Here is a 13,828-nt window from a genome sequence, read left to right on the forward strand (position 1 = left end):
GAAAATGTTTACTGTTAAAGACTAGAAAATGTTTACTGTTAAAGACTGGTTTTCTCTCACCTCACAAAAGCATTCTGGACTCCTCACTGTTTCAGAAAGTATTGTTAAGGGGGCAAGTGGTAAAATGAGATTTCAGCTGATACATCTATGCATGCTGCTGTGACTGTGTTTAAGGTCCACATCGAGCAAGCGCAATTTCCAAAGTCCGGTAGGTGGCAGTGAGTGTTCTCAGGTATGGAGGAAAGGGGGACAGGTTGTGTGAGACGTGAGTTCCTCTTGCACAAGCGCTCCTGTGTTGCGTAGTCTGGGAAAACTGACGTGGTTCGGAGCCGAGCGGTCAGGGCGACAGCTGCGTGCGTGTGTATGCGTGGCTGTGTGCGAGTGTGACAGTGACAGAGTTGCGGCGGGGCAGATCAGAAAAGTCCCCGTGGCTGCTCTCTGCCGGCGCCCGCGCACTCTTTCCTCGGTCCGCCACGAGACTGGCGACACGCTGTGAACCTGGTCGGCTGGCCGCGCGTGACCCGTGGACCCCCTACTTTATTCGGGCTGCGCTGGCGGAAACGGTGAAGCTGAAACTACATTCATTGACTTCAGAGCGATGAACTGGCAGTATGGCCAAGTGGTTCAAGGAGCACCTAGGATTCAAAACTACCAAAGCACCCCCTCCGGCGCCACCAAAACCGGACTACAGACACTGTCACACCGGTGTGCCCGGAGCGCCTGGCTTCCAGCAAACTGGCACCGGGGCCACTTTTCCGAGTCCAGCCCAGCCGGACATCCTAGCTGCTTACAAACTACAGAAGGAGTTGGACTTCGAAGACCCGTACACTCCGGGTGGAAATATTTCTTTCGGTTCGAGCTTGAACACTGTGGTCCCATCGGATAATAAATTTGTGTCGCCGAAGCACCGACTTATAAAGGTAGAAACTATCGAAAAGAGCAGCCCAGCTCCGGGCGGGGGTGTCACAGTCACCCAAGCCGTAGCTGTAGGGAGCGTTAAGTCTCCCACTTCTTCACCTCCTTTGGAACAAGACAACAAGGAAAAGGTGGGGGAAGTTTGGTTGAAGTAACTTTTTATTGACAATATTTTACCTTTGTTGTTGATATAGTTAGAAAAAAACAAAACAAGTCTTATTTTCTCTGTCCAAAGTAGGCTGTTATTTTCATAAAACGGCTGCCTGTCTCTTCATTAAAAAGAAAACGTGGTGTGTTAGAGGCACTTGTCCAAGTCATGTTAGAAATTACAAGTGGCAGAACTTGTTATCACAGCCACACAGCAGCATGAGTTGCGCCATCAGCCCCGGTCTAATATCCAACCTGCCCTGCAGGGAGTGCTGTCATATATTACACAACTCTACAGCTATATATTTGTAGAAAAACAAAGCTGAATTTCTCTACGTTTTGAATGATTTGAAAACATCACGAATGCATCTAAATCCCCCAAATTTCAGTCAGGGTTCATCAGTCAATTTGGGTTCATCAAGATGATATCTTCTACTTTGAGAAGAGTTCATAAATGTTAGGTTATATGACTTTAGTTTGATCCTCTTTATGTGCATAGTGCTTTGAAGCACTTCAAAACCTTCACCAAACCCCTCACCAATTATTCAAACTTGCCCACAGCAAGGTGGAAACAGGAAGAAGGTATGCAAGCCATGCCTTGGCGCACAGCCGTCATCTCTGGATTCTCAGGAATTCATGTTCTGGGTTCAAGTCTTGAAGGCTGCAGAGATGTTTGGTGTCAGCAAGCTTCATGATTTGCTGAATTACTGAGAGTGATCCATCTGAGGAATGCTTTTCTGTGTTTGTATTGCTTAAGAGCAGAGATGAAAGCACATCCCTGTGAATATACGCACCCGACAGCCCTCAGATCACTCTTCAGTCACGACTGAGTACTGAAATGTTTTGTGGTCCCCTTCACTTTCACCTTCACGTTACTTCCTTCTCTGTGTTTATTTAGCTTTTGCACCTGTCTTGTGACATGTGGCAACTTTACAGTTGGTTTTCGTTCAGTGCTTTTATTTATATTTCACAATGTCTGGAGGCTGTCATAAGAATGTTGTATTAAGGAAGACTGAGATTTTTACTTCCCCAACAGTGGTTTGATGACACATTGAGATAAAAGCAAGGAATTATAGGTTGCAAAACTACAATGCAAATAAAAGCCTAAAGGAATTATTCAGTCACTCATAACGTTTTGTTTTCACACAACTTGTTTTACTTTTCGATTTCAACATGCACAGGTTTCATTTTAACATAGTCAAATGTTATCAAAATCATACTTTAATTTTTCACTTCAACTGCTCAGGCCGATAGAAGAGATGACGGTTTTTTCATGTTAACCAGCGTTTTCTGAAGTCAGGGATTCTTATGCGTTAGCACTTTGAATGTGTCTCTCATCATGAGCGCACATGGCTGACACTGACAGGCAGTTGATGGAATAGTATGAGCTTGATGTCATGATGTTATGGCCAAGCTAAACCAGTGCTGACAGCTGGTGGGGTTTGGGTGTGTGGAGAGAAGGAAGGTTGGATAAATATGGTGCCGTTGCAGATAAATATACCTTATTACAAAACTATTGGCAAAACATATAAGCCACCCCTTTACGTTATCAAATTCAGGTATCTACCGTTACCAACAACTTCAACTCTAAGATATGTGAATTTGTGTGTGTTGTTGTCAGATGCTGGTTCAGTAGCTCCAGATCTCTAAATCTTGTTTGGTCTTTAGATTTCCTCAAGGATCATGTGTAGAAGTCTTTACAGAATGACGCATCTTACTTTGCCGAATGCAAAGCAGAGTGTCAAATGCAGCTGTATGCTGCCATTGGACTCTGAAGCAATGATGATATGATATAGTGATAATCAAGTAGATGAGTCGGGTACAACCGTCTTTGTTTGATTGCATTGCGTCATGTTTAAAGTTTGGTGGAGGAGACATTATTCACACAGTGAAAAATTGGCATTGGTTTGTTTAGACTGTTGTGATAAAGCTGTATACGGACCAAAAAATTGGATTTTGTTGGGTTTTGTCTTCTGTGAGAACATAAACTGCGAGCAAAGTCACTGATGAGGTCAGTCATCAGTGACTAACCTCAAACATGCTTTCCTATATAAATTGTCAAATATTTCTTTAAAATTGGGGACAACTTTCGCAGATGTGTTGAACTTAAAAAAGGTGCGTTGCATAAAGTCTATGTATCAAGACAGGCTCTCATATCATTTCAAATGTGTGTCTGAGTATGTGTGTAAGTACTTTGGTGGAATAGTGCATGTTTAGTTTTCATGATCCAGGGCGGAAACTCAGGTGAAACACGGATACTAGATAAATCTGTGTTCCTTCATAGCTCCACAACCTTAACTTTTTTTATGGATTAGGTTGTGTGGGAGCTGTTTTCTCTCCCAGTCTGTTAGTGAAGGTAATTGTTTGTATATCTATGCTAGAGAAACTCTTCATCTGAGAATAAATTAAAAACATGAGAATAAAGGATCATATTCCTTCCCATACACATGTTCCAACAATCTATGTAGGAGGATGAGGTGTTTCCCATGTTTTATTTCCTGTCCCCTAATTTTTCAGATTGGTGTTAAAGGGTGGAAAATATTTAGTGTCCCCATTCTGCATAATGTTCATGGTGCCTAATTTTAGGGATGCACTGATGAGTTGTCTCTGGGCCAATATCGATTTATTTTTTTCTCCAAAGTCTGAGTTGCAAATTTAGCTTTATTGTTATTGGAGGTTGCAGTACATGAATAAAAATATTGAGGAATTTTCTAGTTTCAAAACTATGCGTCAAGAAATGAAACAAATATGATCTTTATGTTTTCATATCAGCGACCTTTGGCTTCAGTTTAGGATATCTCTGGTTATTTGTAGATGGATTCTGGCACAACTTCTCACAAATAACCATGTGTGCGTGTTCATAAATGTACTTGCCCATCTTCTGATTGAAAAGGCTTAACACTGAACTCTGACTGAGCACAGAGCATGAGTGTCTTAACAGCACTGCTCGGGTGGATTGATGTTTTAATTACTTGACTCATGAATGCTAATTATATCACTGCTTACCCAATGCCTGAAGTGCCAATAGCAGCATCAAGGGAATTTTCTGAGTCCATTTCTATTCAGCAGACTCCAGAAGAAAGAAAAGCTAGATAAAGAACTAAAATCAAACACTAAAGGTCTGATTATTTTCTTTTTTTTTTTTTTTAAAGATTTTTATGATTCTAGTTCTCACTTTCCTTTCCCTGTAAAACTTTGATGCACATTGCCTTCACTCACAGTTTAGAGTTTACAGGAAATTGTGATTTGTTTTGTTTTTAATTACGCCGAGCCCTTCATGGTAGAGTTAGCTGAGAGAGATGATCAATTATCATCCTGCCTGGAAACTAATTAAAGGCCTCATCTCCCAGTTCATCGCTCCACTCAGCGCTAAACTAACTCCTCTCAAGGACGCCCCAAAGTGATGATGGGCTCTGTTCGACAAATGTGTAAACAGGCAGTTGGGTAAAGCTGACTGACAGGTGGCTGCTTCCCCGTGAAACACCTCACGCTATCATTGCTATCTGTTTGTTCACCTGGGAATCTTGTGTTTGGCAACCTCCAATGCTCACAGCTCTACCAGCTTGCAGATTTATCTATGTGGAAACGTGTTGGACCGGACTCTCTGAGGGTCGATTATGATGATTATAACACATCAGATAGTACTGCCTGTTAAAAACTTGTCTACAAGGCAAAAAGTAAGTCTTGGGTCAAACAATAACTGATTATATTGTGTTGCATTTATCTGAGGCAAAAACAAAACTCCTATTCTCAATTGGATTGAGTTTTAGCATACATGTTTTTGAAAATGTGTAATGCTTATTGCATGCTCAGAAAATCAATTCTGCAGCCCAATCAATATGGAAACATATTAATATGTCTGAAGAGAAGCTCTTCCATTGGAAAGGTTTAAACATTGTTGTTTCTCAGTTGCAAGACATACAGTCTTTGATGGATACTTTTCCTCAACATAAAAAGGTACATTCAAATATTACTCAGATTATTTGTAGTTTTATGTTTCTACAAAAGATAGTTTTTTCTGATGAATAAGCAGATATAAAATGTATTGATCACTTTGAGTGCACCAGAATGTGAAGTAGTTTACAACTGAATGTACCATCCACCAACTTCCAATTACCAAGAGCAGACTGAGCATGCTTGACAGATTCCTCTGCCTTCTGAGCTTGGAGAAACTGCTCAGCATCATTTCCTCTCCTCCCGAATGCTTTGCTCTGCTTTTCAACCTTGTTATTCGAGACATCAGTGGATTTTTATAAGTGTATCCCACCGGCCGTTCACACACTTATCTTTTCCACAGACGGGAGAAACATCCAGCACAAATGTCAATATTACCTGACTCTGTGAAAGTCCTTCTCTTCACAAAACAGCTCAAAACATGAGAACTCTTTGAAATTCATTCACCTAGATACGGCATTCAAACCATTTTCCTTTTTCATGTTTTGTCATGTTACAACCACAAACTTCAATGTGTTTTATTTGGAATTTATATGATGATCCAATGCAAAGTAGCGCACAATATTAGAGTGGAAAGATTTTGGATATAATAGCCAGGAAAGTATGATATAAACATTCAGCGTCCCTGGAGTCAAGAAGTTGTTGTAATCACCTTCCCCTGCAAATGCAAATGTAAGGTTTTTGCAGAATGTCTCTACCAGTTTTTTGCACATGCACACATAACTTTAGCTTCAGCAGGAGTTTGGTTGAGAGCCGGTAAAGATTTGTTTTAAGTTTTATCACAGATTGTCTTTTGGATTTCAGGTCTAGACATTGTCTGCAACATTCTAACTATAGGATGTTTCTCTAACCATTGTTGCTCTGGCTGCATGTTTGGGGCTGTTGCTCTGGTGGAAGGTAAACCTCTAGGAGTTCAGCAGATTATCCATCATGAATCTTGTGTTTTTTCTATTAATTAAAATCTTAATAAAATGTCTTTAAGTTTTAGGTTGGAAATTGAAAAAAATGTGGAAAAGTTCAGGGGCTGGAACTACATTTTTGCAAGTCACAAAACTTTTATTTGATATTTCAAATTAATAACAGGCTGAATTGGGTTACAGCCCTTCACAGCCCTCCTTCATTTTCCCCAACAGTTTCATAAGCAATCAAAGCATTTTAAATTAGGCAAAACTGACTAAGTAAAACCTTGTGGAAATGTATAGCAGCAGCTCAAGTGGAAAAGTAATGTTTTAAAGTAATTTCCAATGCTTAGACAGCTTTAAGCCGAGGTTCAAGTAATCAACAGATTTGTGTGAAAGCTGTGTTGTGTGTGTGTTTTTTGGACCTTGCAGCTGTTGTTTTTCATAATCGGCATGAGACATCTTTAAGCAAGAAAGTAATTATTTGATTAATTATCACTTGTGAGCGCAACTGTGGGTTGCTATGGGTACCATACCTTAGTGTTGTCCCATTTAGACAGCGTTATTGTTGTCATAAAATTCAGTATTAATTTTTTCTTGACTCTTCAGACATTAAAGAATGCAGAGTATTTCCTGAGCTATCCTGATTCTAAGACGTTCTTTAAAATTAATCTTGATTAGTTTTCATGACAAGCACATCATATGTTCAAAGTCCTTCTTTTTCCTTGTGTTTATTGACAAAAGAACATTTCTATGCATTCCTTACTTGGACATGAGTTTTGAAATAAAGGAAATGATAAAGCTCAACCATCCAGCTTCTCATCTTTAGATTGACAAGTTCTGTTAATGGAAAAGATATATGGCATAACTTTTTCTTTTCACTGAGATGTCATTTTGCTATCCTATTACATTAGCATCTTGGCAGTATGTAGTAAATGAGGATAATAACCATTCATGGTTTAGATTTTACTACCAACCACCTCAAGTGGAGCAAAGTTTCAGCTCTGGGAAAAGATGGCCTTTAGCCATTGCTTGCTTATTTTCTTTCCTCTCTCCATCTGCAAGCCTTCTTTCCAGTTTAAAGAGTCCCAGTGGAGTCTGCTTGTGTTTGTGTTGCTCAATTTTCTTTTTCTAACTTTGGGCCTGACCATCAGTCACATGACTCCACGAGGTCACAATTAGCCCTCAGACTGGTGCTGGAGCTCTGGCCGCTGGGGAGTTGTAGACACATGGCTCTGTTTTGTTTAATGACAGTGTGTGCAGCTGAGTGTAGAACGAGGGAGGCCTGGTCTGCAGGCAGATCGTCTCCCACAGATTAAAGAGAAATGCATATGCTTGCCTGCCATATGAGACCCAAGAAACAGATATGCAAGAAACCTAAAGCTTCTTTTTGCAAAAAAAAAAAAAAAAAAAAAAAAACAAAAAAACTCAAGAGAAAAAAAAAAAAAAAAAAAACGACAACAAAAAAACTCAAGAGTTGTAAATGAATGGTTCTGTTTACATCAAAAGATTCCATGATGTTGCGGTCATGCAGATAGTGGGTGTTTTTCTATGCGCCTTCTGATTAACTACAGGTCATTGTTTTTGTGACATGCTGTAGGAGACGGTCAGACTTCTGTGTTCAGAGAGTTCTGGCCTGTGATCTGAATCCCCACAGAGAAGTCCAACGCCTCCTGGGGTTCACAGCAGGACTGGGATTAACTGGAAATGAGTGGATGTGAATAACAAATTATTAGTCCCCTCCCTGTGCTTTTTTCCCCACATAATTATTTTATTTTAGATTTTATAGTTTTATGTTGTCGGAACATGCTGATATTTTAGTATGGGAAGAGCCAAACAAGACCACTGTCTTGTTTGGCATCATTTGGTATCTTTAGGATTAAGGAAGTGCTCCTTTCCTGACAGGAAGTGTTTACAGCTTGGTGACATTCCCTTCTTTAGCTTGACAAGTCTGTGCTTGCCACTTTGTGTAGGCTGGATTTTCAGGTTGATGCTTGAATGCTGAAATAAAAGCAAAGTTAATTCTCCCTGCTGTTTTGACTTGATGTGTCCGGCTGTTAGAAACAGTTGCAGTTGTCTACACTGTGAGAACATGCCCATCATAACACTTTCTGTATCTTCACTCAGCTGTTGTTATTCTGTCCAGAGAGGTGAGAGGTCAGCCACGTTGCAACAGCGGCCCTGTGGGTCTCCACCCTGTTCTTGCACATTTTCGGCGTTCACAACGTGCAGCAATCCCACTGGATCGTTGGCAGAGTGGTTATCCAAGGCTTCAGAGTCACAGTCGTCCTCGCATAGCATCACAAAACCTCCAGCTTTGTTTACGGACAAATTGTGGCTTCTTTTTCTCCGTCCTCTGTGAGGAGAGACCAAAATCAAAGCGTTGCTCCCAGTGGATCTCACCACATTGTTTCATGCAGTTCTGCTGTCCTAATCTTGTCAGTTTTTGTGTTATGGAAGATAAACGGTTGTGTTGTTTGTGGTGGTACACCGTTATGTAAGAATGAAATGGGAGGGAATTGCACATCAACAGACCATACTTTAAGTCAAAAATATTTATCCTTTCCAAAGACGTTAAGGATTTATCAATGAAAGCTTTTCTTTTTTTTTCAACTAGCAAGAGGCTTTGGATTCCTTTCTCATGAGTTGAGTGAAGGATAAAATCAAATCTGAAAATGTGTAACATAGTATTTGTTTACAACACTAAGTATTCTTTAGCCTGGCCATTGCTTTCCTGCACAATTCTGCTCAAGTCATCTCCCTTCACTGCTACATCTGGGCTTGCTCCCATTGAAGTGGAGTTGTCCATGAGAATTTCAATTGTGCCAATCAGCGAACAGAAGGAGAAGGTCTGAATGATGATAACTTTCTGGGCCTTTATCATTGCGGTCTGCCTGTAATTTTAGTAGTGGCAGTGGTGGAAATGAAAGAAGCCATTGATGCTGTGTTTACCATGCTTCCAAATATTGAATTAACATTAACAGTCATCTTGTTTGGCTTTTGGAGGATTGGTCTTTATAGCATACACAACTTCTGGTAAGCTTCGTAGTGTTGAATTGGCGTATTACACATGTTAGCGATTGGGTAAAATGTAAAACTTTAACAGAGTCTTCAACTCCAGGAAGCATTTGTTTCTCATAGCCAGGGAACCAGACCCTCTGTACAAAGTAAAGCCCAAAACAAGAAGCTGGTTTGTACCAGGCTTGGTATTAAAATATACACAGTTATTACTTTCTACAGTTTTCTGACATCTCTTATTTTCTAAAATATAATTTAATTAAACCTTTAGGGAATCAATAATGATGTTTCATTAGCTTCAGTTGTGATCCATAGACTCTCAATGGTCATTTTGCTAGTTACGCTTGTAACACAAACAGCGAGCAATCAGCCAATTAATGCACAGCAACCAGTCAGTGCCTTCAGCTGTCTAGATGTAGTAAAAATGAATTATTGTGCCTCACAACCCAGAATCAGAATGAAGAAGAAAGGAAACTTAAGTGACTTTGAACATGGTTGTTGATGCCAGACAGGCTGGTTTGTGCATGGAATCTGATAATAAAATTTCACACACAATCATCTTTTGGGTTTCTACAGAATAGACGGAAAAAGAAAAGTTGTCCAGTGAGCTGCAGTTGTGTAGATGAAAATACCTTGTTGAGATCAGAGAAAAATGGATCGGTTGTTTTCAGAGTGATTAAAAAAAACAATTAAATTAAACTCAAAATTCAGGATGGCATTTTTGAATGCACAAATACCAAATGTTGAAACAAATGGACTTCAGAAGCAGAACATCACACCGGATGCCACTCCTCTCAGAACACTACACAGCAGCTCAGGAAATTTGGACAAAATTGAACTGGGAAATTGTTGCCTGGTTGAATGAGTCTTGATTTCAGATGGTAGGGTCAGAATTTGGCACAAAGTATTTAAAAACATTGACTCATCACAGCAATGTCTTTCTAAGTTAGGTATGATGTATGTTGTTTTTTGGGGTTTTTTTTAGTTTAGCCCAGTTCTCCTATCTATATATATGGTCATGACTTTGACCAAAGTTAAGACTGAAATTGGTGCAGTAACACTAAGAACAAATCACTTGTGCACATATAAAGAGGATTACTATATTTTATAAAATTCCAACATTCCACCGTGACACCTGAATTATTTTCAACTCTTGAGCCGCACCACTAACTGTATGTAGAAAACACTGCCAATAAATCTATCACACCGGGACGGGGACAGAGAAAGGAAATTGGATTTTGCCAAGCGTGTCGTCAAGTACTTAATCTTGAATATCTGTCGCATATTAAGAGGACCTTCATAGTGTGCAACTCATGGGTTCCTCTTTTCTCTCCACTGGAGGTCTTAAGTGGCAATGCGAATTTCGTTTCCATGAATGAGGTCCGCTGGGACAAGTTGAGGTGCTTTTTGTGCCTCGCTGCCTTCGGTGCTTTAACAAAAGACGCATTCGTTCTTCAGGATACGTGAGTAGGCAGAATAGGAATTTATCAAGAGGGAGGGTGCACATTTAGCGTTTTTTTTAAACGTGTGAAAGCCAAAGTTACTTACTGCATATTTTTGCCAGAAGGAAAGCAGGGGGGAGTGTAGTTTAGCTGACTGTTCATTTGAGGCAATCTTTTGATAAAAATTGGGACTTTTTCTGACTTTGCTCAAGTACTCTGGGTATAGTTTTATTTGTGGTGTGATTTTTTTGTTTTGTTTTTCAGCTTAAAGCAAGCAATGCATTTGTCATGGATTTTCTAGCTGACATTGATTTCATATTTCTTTTTAGATTATTTCTACAAAACCACCAATCTTTACAAAACACATATTGACTCACGCATGTAAACAATCCTAGTTTTCTTCCAGTAACTAAACATTAAAATAAATAACAATAAAAACAGCCCTGCAAGTTTTCTGATTGATTACAGAACATAAAGGAATTATAAGATTATCAGTCTTGATGCAACATATTGTTCCCCTATATTTTTATTAAAACTTAAACTTCACCTCTCAACCCTTTGATAGGTTATTCCAAATTTTAAATGCCCATTCTATTAATAGCATGTACGGTAATTTGACTACACTGTCTAATTAAAATTACAATGCAATAAATAAATAACTTGCTACATATTTTTCTTTTTTTTGTTCCAGTCTTTAGGAAAAATACTCTGATTCTGTCACCATTGTATCTCAGTAAATTTGAAAAAAAGCATAAATCTGCGTTTGCATGGAAACGCCTTATTGGTGCTTCTCAATATTTGTTTTGTTGGATCTAACTAAAAGTACAGTGCAATAATTGCATCTTGTGAGACTGTGACATCCAATGATTCTAGTGGGGAAATTGTGGAGTAGACAGACTTTTCTTGAGGCTTTTTAAATGATGGGACAATGAGTTTTAGAAAAGGCACTTACCGATTTAAAGTTAATTTGTACAGAGATTGGTTGGTAGCAGTTTTCCAACAAAGAATCATGAAACCATTAGTAGATGGGGGAACTCTGGTCAATTATGAACTGCTTTCTAAATAATGCTTCAACACTCAATTTACACAACAGATGTTCAACCTGTTATTGAAGAACCGGTGAAAAACGAAAGCCTGAGCACTGTATACACTCAAATACTTTTGTACAGTGGGTTTATCGTTGCCTGTCTGACAAAGTTGATTTTAGTGAAAACATGTAATGGATTGTGTACTACATGTACACCAGTTGATTTTAGTGAAAACATAGAATGGATTGTGTACGGCATGTACCCTAGTTTACCTGGGAAACTGTGCAGCAGAAATTATTTCATTAATAGGAACAGAAGAGGGAAGACAGCTGTCATGCTAACAATAGAAAATGACAGGCGGCTGCTATTTTTAACCTTCTGGATTTCCTGAGTTTCTGGAAGGTTTCAGGAGCGTGCGGGTTCACGAGTCTTAATTTGGACTGATTGAAACACTGAGTACTCACAACTAACATCAGCCATTTTATTCTGTCAATAATTACATTTACATGTTTTTAGAAGTGTGTACTGACTCAGTAGCCCCATATGGGACTAAAGTCTCCTTAATTGCTTTAAATTGCACAGTGGTTGTACTTATAGTAGTGTAGCGTGCTTCAGCTCCTTTATTTCTCACTAGACTAATTTCTGCATACACTGAGAGACAGACTACACTGTGGGGATTTGTATCAGTAGTTATCACGACATCTTGAAGTATTCCCGTGCCAACTGCGATCAACATGAACCTAAATACTCAAAAGAACCTGGTTCACCCTGGTGGCTTGTGAATGATGCTTCATCTGGAAAAGGGTAGAGATTAGAAGAACCAACATTTTATGTGGTGTGAGTCCTTAAAGGAGACCGGGATGCAGTAAATGAGGTGCTACCCGCAGTGCAGATGTCTCATTTGGGGACATGTGCAAAACTGATGGTAGAGCACATTGATGTGTGAAAAGAAGTTTTCAGTGTTACTTAAATTACATGCACTTAAGGTGTGGAGAAGCCTTTAGTCTGGTTCATATAAAAATCTTGTTTTTTGTTTATTCAGTGTTGAGTCAACATAGAAACAGAGTTGTACCATACTGTTTTCATCTTCACATGATGGATTGAATGGTGACTTCTGAAACATTAAAAGCTCAGATTATGCTATAGTATAACCTTGTTAATTTTTTTATAAAATGTATCCCAAGCTTGTCTGCTCTTGTTGTTGCCTTCTTATTTGCAATGCAGTTTGTTCATTAATGTTCTCTAATAAACTTATCAGGCTTTCTCAGAACATCTGGGTCAAATTACATGTAGAGGTTCACTCTATTTAGTCATTAAAGGACTTTTCAGGGTGGCTGGTTGCAGTGGATTTTATTTAGGTGTATCAGATTAAAGGTGCTAAATATAAAAATATTCCACAGTCTTCACATTTTTATTTTAAAAAAATGTTTGAAATGTTTTGTCGTTTTCTTCATACTTAATTATGTGCTACTTTTTGCTGGTTTATAACTGAATTACCAAATCAAACACACTGAAGTTGTGTTTTCTAATGTGAAAAAGTGGAAGAGGAATACATACTTTTGCAGAGGACTGTAGACATAATATTGGTTTAACCTTGCAGTGGTCCTCACCAGTGGCTTTTGATGCACTGCAAAGCAATGCTTCTATAGCAAATATATTAATTTGATTAGTTACCTCTCCAGATTCCTAAGTAGACCTTTCTAGGATCCACATCACTCTTTACGTCTCCCAGAGAGCCTGGAACGCTCTCGTGGCAACTGTGTTTCTCAGGAAAACATTTCAATAAAGTTTCATTAATGTCAAAGCTGTATTGTGGGAAATGCACTCCTTCATTGCCTCTCCCCAAGAGGCAAAGCCAGTTTTCCATCTGCCTAATCTGTGTGAGAGATGCAGAAGCCAGCAGGACTCAGTCCTCACAAGGGGCCCTGAATGAATTGTAACCAGATTTGTGCTTGCTTCTTACCAACATGAAGCCATCTTAGTGTTGGAAACAGTGTTATGTCAAAATAGAAGCTTTGAGCATTCTCATCTTAAATAAAGTGCCTTGAGGGTGTGTTTCTTGCCAGTATGTTCTTTTAAGAAAATGGCAAAGTTATCGCAGCATGGCTGCACACACTGCATTCATCCAGTACACGCCGACAAGCAGAGAATAGAGGAGCCGTCAGTAAGGCACATTGGACTTTTGTCCCTCTACCCAACAGGCGTAAACATACTTCATACATGTCAGTCTGTTCTGTGACTGTGGTCTGCTGAAAAAAATAGCATCTCCTCACCCATTGTCTTCTCTCCCCTCCCTTCCTATCTCCTCTGCAATGGCTGTCTTTCCTCACAATGGAGGCATGCTTTCCTTTTGTGTCACACTGAAGAACAAAAGAGCAACAGCAACAACAAAAGAGCAATAGCAACAACAAAAAAGCTTTTGAAA

General features: G+C 39.3%; 1 protein-coding gene across 3 annotated transcripts in view; it reads left to right on the top strand.

Moving 5' to 3' along the window:
- The first annotated feature begins 285 nt into the window (after window positions 1-285).
- The window catches only part of zgc:158464 (uncharacterized protein LOC791139 homolog), a 103,669-nt gene continuing 90,126 nt past the window's right edge, over window positions 286-13,828 (top strand). For all 3 annotated transcript variants that reach the window (XM_055036763.1, XM_055036762.1, XM_055036764.1), the window contains exon 1: window positions 286-1,046. In XM_055036763.1, coding sequence (XP_054892738.1) covers window positions 612-1,046 — 435 coding nt within the window. In that variant the 5' untranslated portion in view covers window positions 286-611. The remainder of the gene's footprint in view (window positions 1,047-13,828) is intronic.

This window comes from Poeciliopsis prolifica, unplaced genomic scaffold, assembly GCF_027474105.1.
Source record: "Poeciliopsis prolifica strain line A6 unplaced genomic scaffold, Auburn_PproV2 SCAFFOLD011, whole genome shotgun sequence".
NCBI classification, from domain to species: Eukaryota; Metazoa; Chordata; class Actinopteri; order Cyprinodontiformes; family Poeciliidae; genus Poeciliopsis; species Poeciliopsis prolifica.